At 41.0% G+C, this 25,811-nt stretch overlaps 1 protein-coding gene across 1 annotated transcript in view; it reads right to left on the reverse strand.

The window, feature by feature from the left end:
* LOC126100344 (transport and Golgi organization 2 homolog) overlaps window positions 1-25,811 on the reverse strand; it is a 69,824-nt gene that overhangs the window by 17,709 nt on the left and 26,304 nt on the right. Inside the window, exon 2 of the mRNA XM_049910956.1 lies at window positions 19,689-19,835. Coding sequence (XP_049766913.1) covers window positions 19,689-19,830 — 142 coding nt within the window. The 5' untranslated portion in view covers window positions 19,831-19,835. The remainder of the gene's footprint in view (window positions 1-19,688; window positions 19,836-25,811) is intronic.

Raw genomic sequence — 25,811 nt, forward strand, 5'->3', positions numbered from 1 at the left:
GACATTGGTGCACCCAAGCCAAAATGGTTTATGGTGAGCCTCTTTACATTCTGGTGGACTACTTAGTCCCAGCACCAGTACCTGCCACATCAAAGTTCCCTCAGTTAGTGCAGCAGTTAAATTACCACTGCACTAGTATCTGCTGCCTGCCCACTTCTTGCCATAGCTACCATCAGGTGTTTGTAAACAAAGATTTGCAAAGTTGTTCACACATAATGCTGTGTACAAATGCAGTCAGTTCACCCCTACAGCAACTGTACATTGGTCCTTTCCAGTGCTAAATAGAAGGATCACATGTCAAACATTTGATACAATGGAATGTCCTTGAAAGTCTCCAGTGAACATACCAAACTGGTGTGGATTTTATCCTCACTTAAACTAGAAGCCTTGCTGACACTACACACCATGAACAGTCCAATTTCCTGGACACTGACCAAACCCCCCCCCCCCCTCCCTCCCCACAGCCAGTGTATACCATACAAGAGGTGGTCGGCAGATCAAGTTTAAATATCAAGATGTTCTGGGTGCTCTGCACTATAGGTAGATCGGAGTTTGGGAGGGTGGAGGTGAGTGGGAGCCTGAAACATATTTTTTTTATCTTTGCCATAACCTCTAATTTCAGTTCTTTTCATTGCCTTCTTGACTACACTTTTTTGTATGTTTTCATTGTTGAATAAAAAGTTAATTCTGTAGTTTAAAAGATATACACTATTATTTATGTGGAGTGCCTATCTAATCACAATACAAATGGTTAACATATATATAGAAATGATCACATAGATTTTGCTTACCATGTACACATCACATAATTTGTTTTGTTACACAGATTACCTAGGCTACAAATTAGATTCTATGTCGAAAGTCATAATTTGGTTTGTTCACAGTCACATTTATAATGAAAGATCATAGTGAGTTTTTGAAGGCAGCCATAAATCACACTATTTTTTATTGACCAGTTTCGCTCTTCAAATGAACAAGAGCATCATCAGAATATACAGTTTAAAGTTGGCCGACAGCATTAAAGATGGTGTTTAAAGTTTGCTGACAGCTCTAAGGATTAAAATGGCTGCACTGTAGTACTTAAAATTACATTTAAATTATATTTAAAGTACAGTAATAAATGATGACACTGACAGCACTGCATGCATAAGTAATCTAAGTATTGACCGGTAACTGCAAATATTTTATGCATTACAAAGTATTGTCCGCAAGAAGTTAAGTCAAATGGCTCTGAGCACTATGCAACTTAACGTATGAGGTCATCAGTCACCCAGAACTTAGAACTAATTAAACCTAACTAACCTAAGAACATCACACACATCCAAGCCCGAGGCAGGATTCGAACCTGTGACCGTAGCGGTCGCTCGGTTCCAGACTGTAGTGCCTAGAACCGCAAGGCCACTCCGGCCGGCGGTTAAGTCACTTAAATCAAAAATACCTCTAATAACTTTCTTCCGCCAGAGGAAAACTTCTTTTACCCCAGCAGTCATGCAGTTTTGTTTGTTTAAAGGCCTTCTGAAAAGTGAGGTCACTGTTTTTTCTGCATATTGTCATGCTGCATTTTCACCAAATAAGTATTCTATGATGTAAGTGCGTGTGGAAAAGGGCACAGCATTTCATAAACATGAGCTATTTACACACACAGTTCTTCAGTTTCCTTAGGAGATAGAAAACTTACCAGATTCCTGCAAAGATTTCCTGTGTGGGTATTCCAGTATGGTTTACTTTTGCATGCTAGAATTAGTTTTGTCTATTGTTAATATTTCTAAGGGAAAAGAGGATTTTTCAGTTTTATTGTTTAGTGTTAATCCATTTTCTTAGAACCATTGAGCATCCTTTTCTATCATCATTTCTTCAACAATATCCACATTAGTATTCAATGTGATAACAATTGTGTTATTGGCATACATCATGTATCTATATAAATTGGGTCAGTATAGTGGGTAAGTACATGGAATAGTCAAACGAAAATGAAACAGACAGAAAAAATATAAGTAAAATTTTTATTATTTCAGACGTAATCACCACAACTGTTATATTATCCTGCTATGAGAGAAGATGTTCAATGCCTTCATGGAAAGATGTTTACAGTTGCCTACAGGAGCATGATTGTACCAGGGCACACACCTCTTTATCTGAAGCAAATTAGTGAGCACCACTGTCTTTCTTTAGGGCTCCAAAAATATGGAAATTTCACAGGGAGAGATTGGGACTGTATGAGTGGGCCCACATGTTGGCAAGGTCATTTATACCCTGCTGCAGAAGTTTTGGTGGGAAGCTCTTACACATACTCCGTGCAGTCCCGATCTTTCCCCATGCGATTTCCATATTTTTAAAGAAAGACATTCACAGTCACTGATTTGCTTCAGATGAAGGGATGGTCACCTCAGTACAATCACAGTTCCATAGGTAACTGCAAACACTTTTCCATGAAGGCATTGACTGTCTTGTCTCACAATAGGATAAATATATTAACAGTTACAGTGATTATTTTTGAAATAATAAACAGTTTACTTACTCTTTTCCCATCTGTCTCATTTTCATTTGACTGCCCCTTGTAATTAACATTTTTACAGCAGTTGTCATATCTGTACCCATATGTCCCTGCCTGTCCTTGCATCAGACATAAACAAAGCTGTTGATGCAATAATTCGTGAAAACAGCTGTGAAAACATACGAGCTATCGCCCTAAATCCCAACATGCAGGGAAACTAGTGGAAAGGGCCAACTCCAACAAGATTTCCCCAATATAAACAATCCAGAACAGCAGGAAATTCAAAGTGACAAACTAAAAGTACCATTAAGGCTCATGCACTTAAATATACAATATCTTAGAAATAAGCTCAATGATTTGCAGACTTTTGTAAATGATCAGTCACCTCATGCAGTTGTGTTAACTGAGCATGGAGTGAAATCTGAGGAAATTATGTACTTTAAACTAGATGGCTATTTCCTACAAAATAGCTACTGTAGACAGCATCTTAAAGGTGGAGGTGTAGCAGTATTTGTCAGAGAGCAGTTCAAAGTAAATAAATTAAACCATCTAGATCTGTATAATAATGAAGGCTTGACTAAAGTGACAGGCGTTGAACTCCATATCAAATGTTGCGGAAAGGGCATGATGAAACAGAAAATTATTGGGATTTATTGTCCACCTAAATCAGAGGTAGGGAGTTTCATACATATTTTTAGTAGAATAGTGGGACACTGTGACCCAAACGAGGTAACAATACTTGGCGACTTGAATATAGAGGCAACATCTTGCAATAACCATAACAGCAGGCTAATAGATATCCTTAACTCCTACAATCTTATGAATGCAGTAAATTCAGATACAAGAGTAACTCAGTCTACTTCTAGTAGAATAGACTACATAATACTAAGTAAAGAGGTAAAAGATAGTATTAGATGCTGGAATGCGGACTTCCACTACTCAGACCACAAATGTCAATTTGTAGACTGTCAACACACACACCCATCCAAGAAAGTACTCAGGTCGTAGAATATAAAAGAGTGCTTAAAGAGAAAAACATTAATGCTTTTAAAAGTAAACTAGAATCTGAGGAATGGCAACTAGCTCTTCAGCAAAAAGGGTGTGAATGAAAATGGGCTAAATTTAATGATATTATTTTACAATATCTGAATTTTTGCTGCCCAGTGAAAGCAATTAAGGAAGTAGTAACTCACAATCAAAATGTAAAAAACACCAGACTGACTCTTCCAGCTTACATGATTAAACACAGGCAAAATATCGAGGATCTAAGTGTGCTACACAAGTCAACTAAATTGCAAATATTTAAGGATAAGTACAATCAAGCTAAAAAACAATTTGAGGAACAGCTCTCAAATTTAAGAAAACAGATCCTAGATAAGGAAATAACTCAGTCATCAAATATAGAGAAGACTTCATGGAATATAATAAATAGATATCGAAAAAAAAAAAAAATGTTCAAATGTGTGTGAAATCTTATGGGACTTAACTGCTAAGGTCATCATTCCCTAAGCTTACACACCACTTAACCTAAATTATCCTAATGACTAACACACACACCCATGCTCGAGGGAGGACTCGAACCTCCGCCGGGACCAGCCGCACAGTCCATGACTGCAGTGCCCTAGACCGCTCGGCTAATCCCGCGCGGCTAGATATCGCAAAGCCACCCCTAAGTTATATGCTCAAACACAGGTCTGACTCGGATGGTAAAGCCTTACCCTAGGCTGGAAACTGCTTTTGAATTTAAGGAAGTGAATGTGGAGGAAATAGGAAAAATAATAAATAACTTAAAGAACAAGACCTCATCTGGCTGGGATGGACTGAATAATATTATAATTAAAAATGCAATAAGGAATTAGTTGGAATAATTACTCATATGATCAACAATGGTATCAGGGAGCACACATTTCCAAATATATTGAAGAAAAGTACAGTTAAACCTGTGCATAAAAAAGGATTGAAAGAAGAGCTATCAAACTACAGGCCCATATCACTAATACCAGTTTTCAGTAAAATATTTGAAATTGTTTTGTTGACACAACTTATTGATTATTTCACAAAGAATAATTTACTAGCAGAAACACAGCATGGCTTCAGAAAGCATCACAGTACCATTACGGCAATTACCGAATTTCTCCACAAGGTGTATGATGCCCTGGATGAGGGAATGCAGACAGCAGGGATATTTCTAGACCTTACTAAAGCATTTGGCTGAGTGAACCATGAGCTACTACTAAGCAAACTGGAAACTTACAATATAAATGCCACATCCATACAACTACTGATCACTTTTCTAACCAATCGTAAGCAGTGTACAAAGCTGAGTTATGAAATTAATGGTCAGATCAAACATTTCCAATCCAGCTATGAAACAGTAAAACAAGGTGTACCTCAAGGCTCCATATTGGGCCCTTCCCTTTTACTGTTCTACATTAATCATTTAGAGGCACCTCTGTACTCCCAACTAGTAAGTTATGCAGATGATACCTCACTTTTGTTCTTTTTCAAACAAACTAATGATTGACATTGGCTGCAATTGATGGCTTAAGTCAAATAACTACTTACTTCCATGATCAAGGTCTAAAAGTCAATATTAGCAAATCCCAGCTATTACCATTTAAACTTGGTAATTCATACCAAACCTGTATTGACAATATAAGTAGCATCAAAAAAGTAGACACTGACAAATGTAAATTTTTGGGGATATACCTAGATGAAAATCTAAGATGGGTAGAGCATATAAATGTTGTATGCAATAAAATCAGCAGTTCACTGCACTTAATTAGCAAACTATCAAAATTAGTCTCTGAACAAACATTAAAAACTGCCTAGTATGGGACAATATTTGCATATATTAATTATGGAATTGAGGTATGGGGATGTGCTGCTGATAGCCACATGAACAGAATCCTAACGCTGCAGAAAAGAGCAATCAGGACCATGCATCAACTAGGATACAGAGATTCATGTAGGGAAACATTTGCACAACATAAATATACAGCAGTATACTCCTCGTTTCTGTACAAATTAATAACATTCTTTGTGGACCACAAAAATAATGAAGCTAAGTGCTCTGATGTGCATACCCATAATACAAGACAAAGAGACTGCTTCTTCAGAAACAGAACTAAACTAAAGACAACAGATCATAGTCCTTGGATAAATGGCCAAATATGGTTTAACAAACTGCCAAGTACTATAAGGTGCCACAAGGTAAAGTATTCAAAAGGGAATTAAAATCATTCTTAACTCTCAAATGTTTGTACTCACTGGTAAGAGGTAAAGTATTCAAAGGGGAATTAAAATCATTCTTAACTCTCAAATGTGAATACTGAATGTGAATACTGAATGAATACTGATATTAAAATGTAGCTATTCTTAAATGTAGGCCTAACTCTTCTATCTGTATGATGTACTATTCCGAGGTGATTGTAATATATATTAATTTTGTAACAACATGCTGTAAATTCAGATACCTATACTATGTAACAACTGTATGTTGCATTACAAAATACTGTACCATATATTGCCAAGTGTGTCACCCTTAAGTGGCTTCTTGTAAATGTGAATTGCATATTCCTACTGTCTGTACAAAAATTGTATAAAAATGCTATGACATTGCAAAATTTGTCAGTTGGTAACTATATGCAAAAAAAGACAATAAATAAATAAAATAAATATTCCACATTCTTAATTCATTATTTCTTCTTGTATGTCAAATTGTGTATAGTAACTAAATGACTCTCGGTATTTTCTGATCAGATATTTCCTCTGGTGCCACGTATATCATAGCTTCCTGTGGCTTAGTAACAATGAATTTTTTTTTTACATTATTGTTAATGTTGAGAGACATCTGCCTTTACATATATGTCCTCTGAGAACATTGTAATAAAAGACGGAAAATATTTGTTTCAGTAAATATAGGCCAAGGAGTGCACATGAGGCTTTTTTAGACTAAACAGTAGTTCGATGTACTCTGATGAACACTCACCATTCGAAACACAGCAAGGGAGGTCAGACCATGTACTGAGTATGGGCACTTTAATGTCAACATTTTATCAGTAAATTGACAAAGTATTCATAACAAAGTTCCTGAATTTAGTGACCTCCAGGAAAGTTGTAGTGCGCAAATTATTTTTGGGACTGAGAGATAACTGAAATCTAAAGTGGAAAACTCTGAGATATTTAGTGAGCGATGGAACATATATCAGAGAGACAGATTAGAAGCCATAGGAGAGAGACTCTTCATTGCTACTGACAAAAGTATTTTCTCCATTGAGGTCAAAGTTGAGCGTGACAGTGAAGTTATCTAGATTGTATATAACAGACCTAGGTGAAACCAAGTTATTTGTTGGATGTTTTTACCAGCCATCTGATTCAGCTGTGACAGTTCTAGTGTCATTCAAAGAAAGTCTATGGCCAGTAGCATGTAAACAACCACATCATACAATATAGTTGGAGATGATTTTAACCTACTGAGTATAAACTATAGATTCATTGCTGGGGCTACAGAAAGATAGTTGTTCAAAATACTTTTGAGCACATTTTCTCAAAACTGTCTTGACTACTTAGTTTGGCAGCCCATATGCAATGGAAATCTCTCATACTTTGTAGCTACAAATAGTTCAGACCTTATCAATACCATCAGTATAGAAACTGGTATTAGCGGTCATGATGTCATTATGGTAACTATGGTTACAAAAGTTAATAAATCAATTAAGCAGTCTAGGAGAGTGTTTCTGCTAGAAAGAGCAGATAATCAGTTGTTAGCATCTCACTTAGACAGTGACTTGACATCTCTTACTTCCAGTAAGATAGATGTAGAGGAATTATGGGCATAGCTTAGAAGATTGTAAATCATGGTGTTGTGACTCGCTGTTCTTTCAAAGTGCCGCCACGCAGTTACGTCCTCTACATGCGGCACTGTCTGCCAGCCATGCAGCAGCAGCACCACCTAAGTGGCCAGCCAGCCAGCGGCCGCTAGACTCGGACTCAGTTATGATTTGACTGTTAAAGTGTACACACGTCTTACTCTGTTTACTTGATCTGTGACTTTCATGTATTGCATCTTCCTTGAAATATATTTGTTCAACTTGAAGTTATAACAATTGGCGACGAGGTAGTCATTTTTCTTTTCCATCATTGACCCACATGATTCCATGGCTACTTTAGAGCAACTATTGCAAGGTCTCATAGAACAGCAAACGCTTCTCACAAATGCAATTTGTGATTTCCTCATGGCATCAAATGGGGGGCGTCTCTCATTGTTATCTCTACCTCCTTTTCCTCCTTACGACGAGACAGCAGAAGACTGGTCTGATTACGAAAAACGTATTCGACAGCACTTCTTGGCATTTCATGTCACGAATGAACAAACATGTAAGTCTCTGTTCCTTTCATGGATTTCACCTCAAATGTATCAGTTGTTGTCGCAATTGGCTCCTTTGAAAGATCCTGCGTCTTTGTCCTTTGTTGAAATGTGCTCACTTCTGTCCATCTATTTTCAAAAGCAAACACATGTGGTACCCTCTCTTGTTGCCTTTTATCGTTGTCAAAAACAACCAAATCAATCCTATCGTGCTTGGGCTGCTGAACTTCACGGCCTCAGTAGAAAGTGTCAATTTGTTTCTGAAGTTCACAGTTTCCTATGCTGATTCCACGGTACGGGATGCTATTATCCGATTGGCGTCCAACAAAGAAGTTAGGCAATGTGCCCTTCAGTTGGCAAATCCGACTCTAGATGAAGTCCTATCCATCACTCAGTCTTTTGAAATTTCTCACACCACAGGAGCACAAATAGAGACATGGGGCGACATCAGGGAAATACAAGCTCTGTGCGATGTTGACGAAGCGTGTGGCGTGTCCCCGCCGGCCGACATGGCCGCAGTATGCTCCCAAGTGCAGCCTCAGCCTAACCATAAACAAACCTCTAAGAAACTGCAGCAAAACCCACGGCAACTTCCTTCATGTCCATGGTGTTTTATGAAACATTCACAAGAAAATTGTCCACAATGTTGGGCTGCGTGTCACAAATGCAAGAAAAAAGGGTCATGTCTCATCCGTTTGTAAATCCGACTGCATACATGATGTTCATGAACATGACGCTCATTCTCATTCTGTGTTGTCTGTCAATTGTACTTACTCCTCACTGTCCAAATACTTGGTCGAGATGTTCGCATGTAGGTGGATACTGGTTTTGCTGCCACTATCATCAATGCTCAGGCGTATCTTCAGTTGGGTTCTCCAATCCTGTCACCTGTCACTTGGCAATTACGGACTTATAATAAACAGAAGATTTCTCTCTTGGGACAATTTGATGCTGAGGTATCTTACAAATCTGTCGTTCGCACTGTTCCCATATTTGTGGTCGACCATAGTAACGTGGAGAATCTTTTTGGATTCGATGCCTTTCACATTTTTGGGTTCTCCATATATGACTCTGTCAATACCGTCTCTGATGCTATACCTTATGCTCAATTGGATTCCTTGTCAATGACATTTTCGTCCCTTTTTTCTCCTGGGTTAGGCCGTGCAAACGAGTTTGAAGCTCATATCACGCTCAAACCCACTGCTCGGACTACGTTTTTTTGAGCTCGGCCCATCCCTGTGGCCCTTCATGATCAGGTCAAACAGGAGCTGGATCATCTCACTGCTTCAGGGGTCTTGCTTCCTGTCACTTCCAGTGAGTGGCTCTCTCCTGTCATTGTCGTTGCTAAGCCAAATGGTGATATTCGTCTATGTGGCAATTCCAAAGCCACTGTAAATGCTCAATGCCTTATCAACACTTACCCTATGCCTCAACCTGAAGAATTGTTCACTAAACTTGCTGGAGGCCAGTATTTTTCTAAACTTGACCTGTCAGAAGCTTATCATCAACTTCCTCTCGATGCTGCTTCCCGCAGTTTCTGGTCCTTAACATGACTTTTGGCCTCTATCAATACCAACGATTGCCATTCAGGGTTGCCAGGGCCCCTGCTCTCTTTCAGCGATTCTTGGAACAATTATTGCTCACTGTCCCTGGGTGCATAAATTACCAGGACGACATTGTTGTCACTGGCTCCACCACTGACGAACATCTCCAAAATCTCCGCACACTTTTTCATGTCTTACAGACTGCCGGTCTTAACTGTAATCTTCAGAAATCAAAATTTTTTCAGGCATCTATCATATACTTGGGGTTTCAACTCTCTCGGGATGGTATTCGTCTGCTTCAGAAAACTGTCGCTGCGATCGATGCTCTTCCTCGCCCTACATCTGTTAAGGAAGTACAGGCCTTCTTGGGGAAAATAGGATACTATCACAAGTTTTTACCATCTGCTGCTTCGGTGGCTCCGCCGTTGCATTGCCTGTTGCATAAAAATGTGCCTTTTCACTGGTCCACGTCATGCGATGTGGCTTTTCAGAAATTGAAGACTATGCTGAAACAGGCCCCGTGCCTGGCTACTTATCGACCTGGCCAACATCTCATTTTTGCCATGGACGCCTCTCAATACAGGGTCGGTGCAGTCCTTGCGCACCGTTTTTCTGACGGTTCTGAACAACCCATTGCTTATGCCTCCAAAACGCTCATGGATGCCCAACAAAAGCATTCTCAAATTGAAAAAGAAGCTTTGGCCATTATTTATGCTCTTCATAATTTAGCTGTTTTTCTCTATGGATCCAAATTTCATCTTGTTACGGATCACAAACCACTTGTTTCCTTGTTTCATCCATCAACATCACTTCCCGACAAGGCTGCACACCGCCTCCAGTGTTGGGCTCTTTACTTGTCTCGTTTCAATTATGAGATTCATTTCCGGCTGACAGCTCAACATGCAAATGCTGATGCACTGTCTCACCTTCCCATGGATCCTGATGTGCCATTTGACAGGGACAAACTTTTGTGTTTTTCCACCTGGATGTTACCGAGCAGCAGGTTGTGGACCGGTTCCCCATCACGGGGGACCGGCTGGTGGCTGCTACGGGTTCTGACCCTACCCTCTCCCAGGTTTTATGCTGTATTCAGAAGGGCTGGCCAGATCGTCCATCCGCTAAGACTTCTGATCTGTTGCGGAACTACTACACTTTGCGTTACCGCCTCACGGCTAGGGATGGTGTTATCCTCCTTTCCACTGAAAATGCTTCGCCGCATGTTGTGGTACCTGCATCTTTGCAAGCTTTGGTCTTGTGCCTCCTTCACCAAGGGCACTGGGGTGTCTCTCGCACAAAATCTCTGGTGTGCCATCATGTGTACTGGCCCGGAATCGACTCTGAAATCGCACACATGGTCACTGCCTGCGGCCCTTGTGCGTGACAGCCCGCTGCCCCAAAGTCATCTTTGTCACCATGGCCTTCGCCTGAGAAGCCCTGGGAGTGTATTCATGCTGACTTTGCAGGACCTCTTTTAAGTACTTATTGGCTTCTCGTCATTGACGCCTACTCTAACTTTCCTTTCATTGTCCATTGCACGTCGCCTAACACCGCGGCAACCACCAATGCTCTAGCTCGAATTTTCTCTTTGGAAGGCCTTCCCTCTACTCTTGTTACTGATAATGGTCCGCAATTTGCCTCTTCCGATTTTGAGGATTTTTGTGCCCGTCATGGTGTCATGCATGTCACGACCCCTCCATTCCATCCACAGTCAAATGGTGAGGCTGAACGACATTTAAGGCTCAGATGAGGAAACTCCTGACTTCTTCTGCTGCTGATGATGCGCTTCTCCAATTTCTGGCTTCTTACCGTTTCACCCCCATGGGCAACCACAGCCCAGCTGAGCTCTTACATGGCCAACAGCCCCGCATGCTGCTTGATCATCTGCGACCTTCCACCTCACGGCCGCGGGTGCCTTCGCTTGGCTGGTTCACCGCCAATGACCTTGTATGGGTACGGGGATATGGCAGGCGGCCAAAATGGAGTCCTGTCCGCATCTTACGACACCTAGACCAATGCCTGTATGAAATCCAGATGTACATGGGTGTTGCAGTGCGTCATTCAGACCAGCTTCGGCCTCGTGTGCTGGCAACGCCTGTTCCGGATGCTGCTACACCACCTTTGGCTCTATCTGACGCTCGGGATACTGGAATCTCTCATTACTCACAACACAGTCCTCTCACCATCATATCGGTGTCAGCACAAGAACTGATGCCACCAGGAGACGTGCCCATGTAGGAACCAGATGACAATCATCTGTCGAAGCAACTCTACTCGCCTCCTTCTCCTACGGACGCGGACACATCGCCCATGTCTCCTGTTATAACAACCGGACTTCCCGCAATGGGCAGATTGGTGCATGGGGCCCCAGCAGATTCGACCCCCACGTCTCCTGTCATCTCGACCCGTTATCATCGGGGACACTTCCGTGCATATGGGAAGCCTCCTCCTCGAGACTTTACGGCCAGTCAAACAACACCTATGGATGTTAGCAATCTGCAGGTCACCTCCATCAAGACCTGTGCAAAACTTCAAAGGGGGGAAAAGTATTGTGAGTCACCGATCTTTCAAAGTGCCGCCACGCAGTTACGCGCGTCCTCTACATGCAGCGCTGTCTGCCAGCCATGCAGCAGCAGCGCCACCTAAGCAGCCAGCCAGCCAGCGGCCTCTAGACTCGGACTCAGTTATGATTTGACTGTTAAAGTGTACACACGTCTTACTCTGTTTACTTGATCTGTGACTTTCATGTATTGTGTCTTCCTTGAAATATATTTGTTCAACTTGAAGTTATAACACATGGTTTGGAGAATTACGTGCTTAGTAAGTGGATTAAAGGCTGAGGAAACAGAGGCTGTTGCAGCCGTGGTTCAAAAGAGAATGCACAAATGATGACAAGTAAAGGCCAGTAGAGATTTGTGCATCCGTAAAAAGATCTATGTGCAAAGCATACAACAGCAACCTCTTTCATACCTTAGCAAAAGATCTGGCAGAGAACCCAATAAAATTCTGGTCCTGTGTAAAATTGCTATGTGCGCCGAAGGCTTCCATCCAGTCACTTGTTGACCAGTCTGGTGTGGCAGTTGAAGATAGCAAAATGAAAGCAGAAGTTGTAAACTTCACATACAAGAAATTGTTCATGCAGGAGAATCATACAGAGATACCATTATTTGACCACTGAACATGCCCTGGATGGATGAAATAATTATAAGCATCCATCACCAGGTCCAGATGAAATCCCAATTCGGTTTTTCAAAGAGTACTCTACAGCGCTGGCCGCTTAGCTAGCTCACATTTGCTGCAGATCTCTCGCCCAGTGCAAACTCCCCAGTGACTAGAAAAAGTGCAGATGACTCATGTATATGAGAAGGGCAAAGGAATGGACCCACAAAATTACAGACCAATATCTCTGACATCCTTCAAATATAATACATTTTCTAGAGACTGAGAATCTTACATCCATGAATCAGCTTGGTTTTGAAAGCATCACTCATGCCAAACTCAGTTTTCCCTTTTCTCACATTATATACTTAGAACTATGGATGAAGGGCAACAGGCAGATTCCATATTTCTAGATTTCTGGAAAGCATTCGACATGGTGCCCCATTGCAGGCTGTTAAAGGTGGTAAGAGCATATGTGAGTGGCTCAAAGATTTCTTAAGTGATATAATCCAGCATGTTGTCCATGATGATGAGTGCTTATCAGAGACAAAAGTATTGTCACGAATCCCCCAGGGAAGGGTGATAGGACCGCTGTTATTCTCTATATACATAAATAATTTGGCAGACAGGGAGGGTAAAAACCTGCAGTTGTTTGCTGATGATGTTGTGGTATACTGTAAGACATCTAAGTTCAGTGACTGTAGGAGAATACAAGATTACTTAGACAAAATTTCTAGTTAGTGTGATGAATGCAGACAGCTCTAAATGTAGAAAAATGTAAGTTAATGTGGATGAGTAGGAAAAATGAACCCATAATGTTCAGATGCAGTGTTAGTAGTGTCCTGCTTGACACAGTCACATCATTTAAATATCTGGGCATAATATTGCAAAGTGATATGAAATGGAATAAGCATGTGAGAATTGTGGTACGGAAGGCAAATGGTTGACTTTGGTTTATTGGGAGAATTCTAGAAAAATGTGGTTCACCTGTAAAGGAGACAGCACGTAGGATGCTAGTTTGGTCTACTCTTGAGTAACGTTTAAGTGTTTGGAATCCCTACAAGCCAGGCTGCTAGATTTGTTACTGTTAGGTTCAAACAGCACACAAGTGTAGGGACATGCTTTGTGAACTCAAACGGGAATCCCTGGAGGGAAGACGACATTCTTCTAGTTTAAAGAACTGGCATTTGAAGCTGACTGCAGAATGATTCTACTGCCTCCAAAATACATTGTGCATAAGGACCATGAGGTTAAGATACGAGAAATTAGGGCTCATATGGACACATATACACAGTTGTTTTTCATTTGCTCTATTTGCGAGTAGAACAGGAAAGCAAATGACTAGTAGTGGTATGGGGTACCCTCTGCCATGCACCTTATGGTGGATTGCAGAGTATCTATGTAAACACAGATGTAATAAGAATGTAGGAAAAGACAGATTGCTACTTACCATTAAGAAGACACATCAAGTTGCCAACAGGCACAATTAAAAGACACTCATATAAAGCTTTTGACCACATGCTTCATCAGTGAAAGAGAGACACATACAGTATTCACACAAGAAAGCACACATCATGCACACACATCTACCAACTCCAGCATCTTTGGCCAAAATGTGTGATGTAGATGTAGAGAACAGGCGTTGCTCATTAACGGTATCTGCAACCTGGTGTAAACTGACAACATCAAATACTGACTGTTTAGCTTTGAAAAACATGATTTTTCACTAGCATACTAGAAAGATACAATCTTTCTTGTTGTGGCAAAAGAAAAAATTTCTCTGATCAAAATCAATTGTTCAGTGCTGTTTGCTTAAAGCTCTTCTGAAAAAGTAAGGCCACTGTTTCTCCTACATATTCTCATGTTGCAGGGTTTCCGATTATAGTGATGTGAAGGTCGATGGCAGCATATCATGACCTCACACAAATGCAGGATCCTATTCAATTGGTACCCCTGGGATTTGCTGTGGGATGATAGAGGCTAGTGAAGTGGGGTGGTTGTAGGAATCTGGAACATTCTATAATAATTAGTACTGGAATACTTTAGTAAATAACTTTTACTTAACTTTCTCCTGCCACTGCACTCCAGGAACATAACTAATAACAACTATCTTTCTTGAATACAAATGACTCATTAACAAACATTAACTGGATTATACAAAAAGCAAGGTAACACAATTCTGATACTATTTGCGCAATACATGCACGAACTAGAGGCTGCGAAGCTAGTGAGCTGAAGGCTATTCTAATCTGACTTCGCTCACAACCTGTAGCTGACTCGGACAGTGCGATCTGCAAATCTCTGTCGATGCCATATGGCGGCGCTGCAAGTGCCAGTGAATCCAGAGAGGTTGCAAGTGCTGGACCACTATTGATTATCGCAACCTCTAGGTGACACCACATATAGTCTTGCAGCAGTCAAGGAATAAGCCAGTTTCATATATGCATATAAACTAGCCTAATCCAGCTTTCCAATCTCACATGCATTGGACTATCAGCTATGTATCATGCCATATATTTCACATTTCTGGCAGTTACTTTCTCCTTGGTGCAAATCTAAGTTAGTGCTCACCTGCTTAGAGCAAAATTCACTTTGAACAGCAGTTGTATCAACATAGTTTCACAGCAACATCTACACATACATTCTGCAAACAACTGTGATGTACATGCGAGCACAGTAGCACAGTACAGCATGTTAGGGATTCTTCCCATGCCAGTCACATGTGAAGTCCAGGAAGATTGATGGCCTGAACATCTCACTGTACACTATAATTAGTCCAACTGTGTCTTCGTGGTACCTACATAAGCAATATATAGGGAGCTGAAGGATATGTCTAGATCCTTCACTTAATTCTTGTTCTCAAAACCTTGTCAGTAGAATTCTCAAAGTAATTGTTGTCTACCTTCAACCACCTACCAATACAAGTTTTGCAGCACCTCTGTGATGCTTTTCCATGAAACACACAAACTGGTGACCATTCATTCTGGCTTTCCTTGTATACTTTCAGTAAATTTTGTTAGGCCTGTTTGGTAGTAGTGCCACATATTTGATCAGTATTCTAAGATTAAATGCACAAGTGATTTGTAAGCAACGTCTTTTGTAGACTAACTACAGTTTTGCAGTGTACTGCCGATGCAATGAAGTCTGCCTTACCTACAACTAACCTGTCATCATTCCATTTCATGTACCTGCAAGTTCTTACACCCAAGTATTTGTATGAGTTGACTGATTCCAGTTGTGACTTATTGTTGTTATAGGATACAATCTTTCTGCCTTGTGTGAAGAGCACAGTTTTACATTTCTGTGCTTTCAAAGCTAGTTGGCAATATTTATATCACTTTGAAATCTTATCAGGATTTGACTGGGTATATGTTCAGTTTTTTCAGATGGTACTTCATTATATACAGGGTGAGTCACCTAACATTACCGCTGGATATATTTCGTAAACCACATCAAATACTGACGAATCGATTCCACAGACTGAACATGAGGAGAGGGGCTAGTGTAATTGGTTAATACAAACCATAAAAAAATGCACGGAAGTATGTTTTTTAACACAAACCTACGGTTTTTTTTTTAAATGGAACCTCGTTAGTTTTGTTAGCATATCTGAACATATAAACAAATATGTAATCAGTGCCATTTGTTGCATTGTAAAATGTTAATTACAACCGGAGATATTGTAACGTAAAGTTGACGCTTGAGTACCACTCCTCCACTGTTCAATCGTGTGTATCGGAGAGCACCGAATTACGTAGGGATCCAAAGGAAACAGTGATGGACCTTAGGTACAGAAGAGACTGGAACAGCACATTACGTTCACATGCTAACACGTTTTAATTGGTCTTTTTCACTGATGCACATGTACATTACCATGAGGGGTGAGGTACACGTTCGACGGGCGTTTCATAGGACGTGGAGGATGCATACATTGGCCAGCCCGTTCTCCTGATCTTACACCTCTGGACTTCTTTTTGTGGGGTGTACTGTGATGTGCCTACAACCCCAGAGGATATGAAACAACGTATTGTGGCAGCCTGAGGCGAAATTACACCAGATGTACTGTGGCGTGTGCGACATTCATTACGCCAGAGATTGCAATTGTGTGCAAATGATGGCCACCACATTGAACATCTACTGGCCTGACATGTCGGGACACACTCTATTCCACTCTGTAATTGAAAACGGAAACCACATGTGTATGTGTACCTCACCCCTCATGGTAATGTACATGAGCGTCAGTGAAAAAGACCAATAAAAAGGTTTTAGCATGTGGACGTAATGTGCTGTTCCAGTCTCTTCTGTACCTAAGGTCCATCACCATTCCCTTTGGATCCCTACATAATTCGGTGCTCTCTGATACACATGATCGAACAGCGGAGGAGTGGTACTCAAGCGTCAACTTTAGGTTACAATATCTCCGGATGTAATTAACATTTTACAATGCAACAAACGGCACTGATTACGTACTTGTTTATATGTTCAGATGTGCTAACAAAACTAACGGGGCTCCATTTAAAAAAAACATAGGTTTGTGTTAAAAAAACATACTTCCGTGCATTTTTTTTATGGTTTGTATTAACCAATTACACTCGCCCCTCTCCTCACATTCGGTCTGTGGAATCGATTCGTCAGTATTTGGTGTGGTTTACGAAATATATCCAGTGGTAACATTAGGTGACTCACCCTGTATAACTGCTCCATCTACAATATGTCTGAGGTAAACATTAATTTTGTCTGCCATGTCAGGGCATGGGTCCTAACACGTCTCCCTGGGATATGTCTGAAGATGTTTGTACTTCTGTCAATGACTCTTCATCCAAGAAAACATGCTGCACCCTCCCTGGCAAGAAATCTTCAATCCAGTCACAAATTTGGTTTGGTACCTCATGTAATAGTACTTTTGTTAACAAACATTACTGAGATACTGAGTCAAATGCTTTTAGGAAGTCAGGAAATACTTCATCCACCTGTTTGCCTTGATATATGATTTTCAGTATGTTTTACAAGAAAAGCACAACTTAGATTTTGCATGATGTTTTCAGAATCTGTGCTGTCTGGCATGATGGAGGTAATTCTGTTCTAGATACTTTATTATAAATGAGTTCAAAAATTTTTCTGGGATTGTACAACAGCTGAACATCAAAGACACAGAGCAACAGTTTTGTAGATCACTTCTGCTACACTTTTTGTGATCAGTGTTTTCTTCCAATCACTGTGCAGTTCTTTTTAAGAATCTGTGTTATGTTATGGTTAAGCTGTTGACTGTGTGTAGAATCTATAAGGGTTCTATTGTGCCCTGGAGCCTTGTTTAATTTTATCAATTTAAGCTATTATTTTCCTTAGTGAAGGAGCATTTAACAACAAAGCTCAGCAAATCTACTTTTCCTTTGCTACCCTCAGTTTCAGTTCCTATGTCACCCAAGAGTGTCTGAACCCTAACTCTGGTGTCATGGGCAGTCTTTATACACAACAAGAATTTCTTTTGGGTTTGTGAAAGTTCTTTCAACAATATTCTCCTACAGTACTCATTGAAGTCTTGTTCATTTGACAGCCTGTTACATTTCATTCAGCATCCCTCTATTTATTACACTCTGCTTTATCTAACATGTATTATGCAGTAGTCACTGCTTCTTTAAAAGTTTCTTCACAGTGGCTATATGTCACGAAGGATTCCTCCCACCATAAACTGTTTTACTAGGTATGTATCTATCCAGTGCATGGTCAGCTATTCTTCCTCTACATGTTCCTGACCAGGGGTAATTGTTTTGAGTTTTTCTTTGAGATATGACATGGCTGCATCTTTATATAGCTAACTGATAATGTAAATCTACCTACTCATTTTAGCTGAATTTTGTACTTTGGTATCATTGTTGCTACAACTGCCCCATGATCACTGATACCAGTTTCAATAAGGACATCCTCAAAGATGCACGGTCTTGTTGTGTGTTGATTTTCATGATGAATACATCTCTGAACTATTTGCTCTAAATAATTTTAAAAGACAGCATTTAGTATTATTTCCCAGAAAATCTTATCACACACACCACCTACAAAACAATGATTATCCCAGTTGATTTTGGGCATTTAAAGATTCCTCTAATAATGACAGTATGATTGGGGAGTTCAGGGTTTCTCTAAAGTTTTCAATTACTGGTGGTTTATAGAAAAACCCAATTATAAGTTTTTGCATACCATTGGAGTTATTAGTCTTTTAATTGCATCAAGTCTTGTCCAAAAAGAAGACAACATTGCAATAAGGCAATAACAAACAATTACTATGAAACTTCCTGGCAGATAAAAACTGTGTACCGGACTGAGACTCAAACTTGGGACCTTTGTCTTTTACAGGCAAGTGCTCTGACGACTAAGCTACCTGAGCACAACTCATGACCCTGCCTCACAAGTTTATTTCCACCAGTACTTTATCACTTACCTTCCAAACTTCACAAAGCTCTCATGTGAAACCTGAAAGACAAGCACTCTTGGAAGAACGGATATCGTAGAGACATGGCCAGACCACCAAGAAGTTTCATATCAATGCACGCTCCACTGCAAAGGGAAAATCTCATTCTGGAAACATCCCCCAGGCTGCAGCTAAGCCATGCCTCCAAAACATCCTTTGTTCCAGGAGTGGTAGTCTTACAAGTTTTGCAGGAAAACATCTGTAAAATTTAAAAGATAGAAGATGAGGTCTGGCAGAAGTAAAGCTATGAAGACAGATCATAAGTCATGCTTGGGTAGCTCAGTTGATAGAGCACTGGCTGGCAAAAGGCAAAGGTCCTGAGTTTGAGTCTCAGTCCAGCACACATGAGAACAATTACTATATTTTCTTACAGAATAGTAACTGGTAATGGCCATATGATCACAAAGTTATTGTGGTTCTTTTACTTTGATTTAATAATTGTTAAGTCACAATACTTATTACTGATTGCATTGACAAAGCCATAATATTGTAATGGAGAATGCTACAGTTTCTTTTATCTTGCTCTAATTATTCGGCACCATGCAGATCATTGCCGAGATATGAAACAACAATTCCAATCCTCAAATAATGCCTGAAGCTATGGATAAATATAGTTTCCAGAACTTATATTCAAAATACACTTTTATAAATCCATATTACCTCCTATTACAGTCTCATCTTCTTTCCAGAAGTGAATAGGCAGAGCTCGGCGTATGTAGTACTCATCACGGTTTGCAGCCAGTATAAGGCGAAAACGGCCAGCTGTTGAGGAGGTCTGAGTGTGAAGGAATAAAATGCACATTATCCCTAGAAAAAGTCATAATAAGTCATTTATTACATTGATGTATGCTGGAAATGAAGATTATTAATATTTTAAATAATTATACATACAGTTAAAACAAAAAATGAAGTGCCACACTATCAATGTTCTAATTCTGCTATTACCTTTCGTTCAGTGAGTTACTTTCATGAATCATCTCCACTTACCCAGCTTCAGTGGAGAACAATTCACCAGTTTTATCTATTTAAGAAGATCATTTAATTTTTGATATGGCTTCATTCTGATCCTCGTGCTTCTAGGTCTTGGGTAATTTGTTTGATCAACACCTTCACTTCTGTTCTTACTCATAATGGACTCTTACAGTTGTTTTTCGTGTGATGACACATATCAGATTCATGTCATTTAATATGCCACATGTGCCTCCCTATGTTATTTCCAATGATGAGCATTTCCAGGAAGTCAACCAGTCTAAACCAGGTACAGGCATAGAGAATTCAGGGTGTCCAATCAGGGGACTGATGAGTGCCTTAATTCATTTATAACTTTAATTTATGGGTTTGTTTCAATGGCTGCTATTCAATTCAAACAATGTGAATCACAAAAAATGGGGATGTTGGCTTGACTATCTGGATCAAAAGAACATTTCTCTAGAGCAGTCAACTTCTAATGATAAAAATGTAATAGGATACATCCCTATCAAAATATATTTATTGTGATTAAAAGAAAAGGTGGGTCTTTTGACAAGACGTTGCCTTTCTGTATTTAAAAATCTCTAGAATGTGTTATTATGAAACAGTTACACAGATGCAAACAAATGGGGAGGTACTCTGTTGTGATGGAATGACATAACTCTCTTATCTCAGGAGAAAGTGTAATCTGTTGCCAGTATCACATGCATATTGGTATGAAAGAATTCTTGAAAATGGTGCTACAATATAGTTAGCCAGAGCAATGTAGCAGTGCAAGTATATATGTGTGTAAGCAAGTATATGTGTATAATAGAAGGAAACATTCCATGAAGGAAAAATATACCTAAAAACAAAGATGATGTGACTTACCAAATGAAAGTGCTGGCAGGTCGACAGACACACAGACGAACACAAACATACACACAAAATTCAAGCTTTCGCAACAAACTGTTGCTTCATCAGGAAAGAGGGAAGGAGAGGGAAAGACGAAAGGATGTGGGTTTTAAGGGAGAGGGTAAGGAGTCATTCCAGTCCCGGGAGCGGAAAGACTTACCTTATGGGGAAAAAAGGACGGGTATACACTCGCACACACACACATATCCATCCACACATATACAGACACAAGCAGACATATTTAAAGACAAAGAGTTTTTCAAGTATATGTGTATGTATTCTGTGCAAGTTATCTCAGAAAAAGAACACATCTAAAAGCTTAGCAACATTTTATTATGTGCCTCAACAGGCACTCAACTACTTCCAATCTTTCCATGATTCATATTTCACCAATGACTTCCCATTACCACACCATATTTAAGTTAGTAGAGAGAAACAAGCAGATGTTTTTTTTAGCATAGGTCTATCTGCATTCTATATAGGCTGAGTAATGGCTTACTGGGTTATGGAGGGGAGTGTGGGGGTGAGAATTGTAGAGAGAGAGATGATGGCTTGTCTACAGTAAGCAGGTTAAGTGAATGTAGATTGCAATGGTTTTGCAATGATGAAGAGACTTATACAGGATACATTAACGTGGAGGGCTGCATCAAACCAGTCCAAGGGCTGAAGACCATAGAAACAAAACAACAACACTATTTTGAACCCTATTCAAATATGTCAATGCTTTAATAAATTTCTCATAAATGCAGGAAAATCTAATTTAGATGTGATTACTTATTAAAGTAGAGTAAATTTCTTTGGTCGGGACCAGAATAATGACACCCTTGTAACTTTCAGTAAAGTCTCAACCAAAGATGTAAAAGAGCTATTTTGTCCTTAAAAAACAAAATTGCCACAAAGTAGAATGAAATACCCATGAATGTGATTACATTTGTGTATGATAAAATAGCACACCCTCTATCTTAAATAACTATTAAGTCATTTGAGCATGCTGACTTCCCTCGTATACCTAAATATACACAGGTCAGACCACTACACAAAACAGTATCAAGGGAGAAAATGGAAAATTATCTTCCTGTCTCTGTCCTCCCAGTGCTATCCAATGTATTTGAAAATGTAGCTGTAGTCCAGATAACAAATTTTATCATGAAACATGATGTTACTCTCAAAAAATATATAGGTTCCGAAAAGAGAAAAGCACCATGAACACAATTAATGTATTCATTGAAAAAATTAGCTCATCACTGGACAAAAGCAATAAAGTTACAGATTATCTTCTGCAGCCTTACAAAGGCATTCGATTCAGTACTGCTTCAGTTACTGCATCAGACAAAATACTCTGCAGTGGCTCAGGTCTTACCTGACAAACAGCAAGCAAAGGGTAATCATATTAGATATCCCCCAGGGGCTCAGCATTCATTTGCTGAGTACGGGCTTGGCGACCCCGGGGTCCTGAGCTGGGGACTGGTCAGCGCCGCCAATCTCCTGTCACCGTAACCCCCGGACATGCTTCAGCGACCACCGCATGGCGCGGCGGTGGAATGTTGTGTGCTGCGGGGAATGGTAATCTTGGCTTGACCGCCTGGATTGCGAGGAAGGTAAACCTCTATAAAAACCCCTCAATCTTATGGTGTGCTGCGCGCCTATAAGATGCATGGCTGTTGGGGTGGAACAGTCGCAAGCGGGCAACCTCTGGGGCACCTGCCGCACCCCAGTTGTATAAGGCTTACCTAGGCCCGCGGGGCACTGTCTAGGTGGACTTCTAGTTCCCTAGCTGGTCGTGGGACCGAGATGGAACCCTCGAACTTTCATTCTTCTCCTGCCAGCGGAAAGGGTGGACCGCTGGTGGGTTCTAGCACCCAATCCAACAAGAGGGCTCGTGTAGCCAGTCCTCCTGATTCAGGTAGTAATAACAGAATGCATGCTGCTTCGCAGAATGTGTTTTTCATAATTAAAAGAAAAGATGGGAGTTTTGAAAAAGTTTCGCCATTTTATATACAGAAGGGCTTAGAAGGTATTGCTGGCACATTAAAATCTGTAAAGCGCTTGCGAAATGGCACCTTGTTGGTTGAAACATCTAGCTTCCAGCAAGTCCAGAACCTTCAGAAGGCACAATTTCTTGGAGAGTTTGCGATAGAGACTGAATTTCACAGCACCTTGAACTACAGCAAGGGTGTTGTGACTTGCAGAGATCTCGTTGACATTGCCCAAGACGAACTGAAGGCTGAATGGTCCTGGGAAGGAATTGTCGACGTGCAACACATTATGAAACGGGTGGATGGTGCTCTCATAAAGACTGACTCATTTATCCTTACATTTAACAGTACCAAATTGCCAGAGCATGTGAAGGCAGGTTTCCTACGTCTCAGTGTACGGCCTTACTACCCCAACCCCATGCGGTGTTTTAAATGCCAACACTTTGGACACACTACTCTCGGCTGTAAAGGGGAAGCCACTTGCGGGAATTGTGGTAAAGCCGCCCATGAGGGAGTTGGTTGCTCCTCTCCTCCCAAGTGTGTCAACTGCTCTGGGGATCACCCTGTGTGGAGTAGGGAATGCAGAGTTTTCCTTGAGGAACGGAAGATCCAGGAACTAAAAACTACAAAACGCATCCCGTATGGTGAGGCGAAGAAAATTTACAAGTCCATGCAGCCGCCCACGTTTGCTGCTTCCTTTTCTTCCGTTCTCAAACAAGCAGTCTTGAAAACCGATGCCGCTACACAAACGAAGGTTGCTACTGTTAGCACTAGCACCTGCGCTTGTCAATGTACGTGTGCTGCTGCCATTCCTGTGATGCCTGCTGCTCTCCCCCGGCCTTCTGACCAGGCCGTGGTAGCTGACATCGTGGAACTTCCTGCCCCTCCCCGGGTCCAGTCTTGTGCACTGCCCAGCGCTGCTACACCCCCTACTGCTTCTGAGGTTTTGGCTCCAATGCCACCTCAGGCCAGAACATCAAAGCCAAAGACAAAGGTGAAGACTCGCCCACTAAAGGAGACTGCAGTTATACAGTCTCCTGATGTGGATGTCATTCTCTCTGACGTCTCTCTCGACTCCTCTTCTGAGGCGATGGAGGTTAATGTCAGACTGGGGCAATCATCTCGCCCCAAAACTGAGCTTCCACCTGTTGTGGGCTCTCCTCCCTGACAGAAAGTGAGGATGAAGGTACTCCCATCCTGATATATGGCTCCCATTATACAGTGGAACATGAATGGATTCTAGGCACATGTGGAGGAACTGAACCTCCTAGCACGGCAACGCCCCCTGTGCTTGTGTTTACAGGAAACGCATTTAAAACCATCTGATGCTCCTGTACTAAGGGGCTATACGTCATATCGCAAAGACGACCTGACTGGAGAAAGGGCCAAAGGCGGAGTCACTGTGTTTGTCAATAATGACCACCACTCCTCTGCTCTCCCCCTGGATACTGACCTGCAAGCAGTTGCAGTTGAAATTCATTCACCTCGGAGGCTTACCGTTTGCTCCCTTTATTTACCCCCTCTGGATGCAATGACCGTAGATGCTCTCACAGATCTTATCGACCAACTCCCCCGCCCATTTCTCCTCCTGGGAGACTTCAATGCCCATCATGTCCTGTGGGGCTCCACTTCTCTTTGCGCTCAAGGTCGAATTTTGGAGAGCCTCTTAACATCTCAAGTGTTGTGCATCCTCAACACAGGTACTCCGACTCATTTCTCTACTGCTACAGGGTCATTCTCAGCCATTGACCTATCTTTCTGCTCTCCAACCCTCACCGACTCTGTTCACTGGGAGGTCATTGACGACCTTCATTCCAGCGATCACTTCCCTATCCGCATTCATCTCCTGGATGGTGTATTGCTGGAGCAGCGGCCACCATCGTGGATGATTGGCAGGGCTAACTGGCCACTGTTCACTCGGTTGGCTGTCTTTGACCACCACAATAACGTACAGGAATGGGTGGATCACATCACGCTTGTGGTCCATCATGCTGCTGACCTGTCCATACCACAGTCTTCTGGCACTCGTAAGCGGCGCCTTGTGCCTTGGTGGACAGAAGAGTGCCATTCAGCCATCCGGGACAGGCGTGCGGCTCTTCGCCGATTTAAATGCCGCCCAGCGCAGCGGCTCATTCGCGCTGCTGCTGCCGCACACGCAACTGCATTGAACGCCGCCACGATGCCATACAGAAGAATCCGTCGACGTTCTAAGCAAACAATTTATAAAACAATTGAGAACATCGAATTCTCCACAACTGCTGCTGACAAGAAGAATCGCACACAAGTCAAGACTGTTGCTGCCACTGCACTTGTCGATGGACCATATGTTTTCTGTGGTTGTAGACTTAATTTTAGTATAGACATGAATGATACCTTTTCACATGGTAATGGTTGGCTTACTGTAGCCATTGTACGTGGAGGGACAGGAGTACCTAATGTTCCTGGACTTGAAAGTTTTGTAGATGGAGAAAGGAGGAGTTGCCATATATGTCAAAAGTTATGATTGTGCAAAAAGTATAGAAACAAAAAAGTTTTGTGTAGAGAAACATATAGAAGCATGTGCTTGTGAGCTTAAATTAAATAAAGGCACATTTATAATTGTAACTGTATATAGGTCCCCATCAGAAAATTTTCATCTATTTCTGAAAAATTTGGACTCCTTGTTGTGCTATCTGTCAGACAGGGGGAGGCAAATTATTATTTGTGGGGACTTCAATGTAGATTCTCTGAAAGAGGGTAATAGGAAAAATGACCTTGAAGTATTACTCGGTTCTTTCAATTTGACACCCGTTATTGATTTTCCTACTCGGGTGGTAAAGAATAGCAGCTCACTGATAGATAACTTCTTTATAGACCAAGATAAGTTTAACCAGATAAATGCTCAGCCTGTTGAGAATGGTCTTTCTGATCATGGTGCACAGCTAGTTACAATATATGACATAGC

The sequence above is a fragment of the Schistocerca cancellata genome, chromosome 9 (assembly GCF_023864275.1).
Source record: "Schistocerca cancellata isolate TAMUIC-IGC-003103 chromosome 9, iqSchCanc2.1, whole genome shotgun sequence".
NCBI classification, from domain to species: domain Eukaryota; kingdom Metazoa; phylum Arthropoda; class Insecta; order Orthoptera; family Acrididae; genus Schistocerca; species Schistocerca cancellata.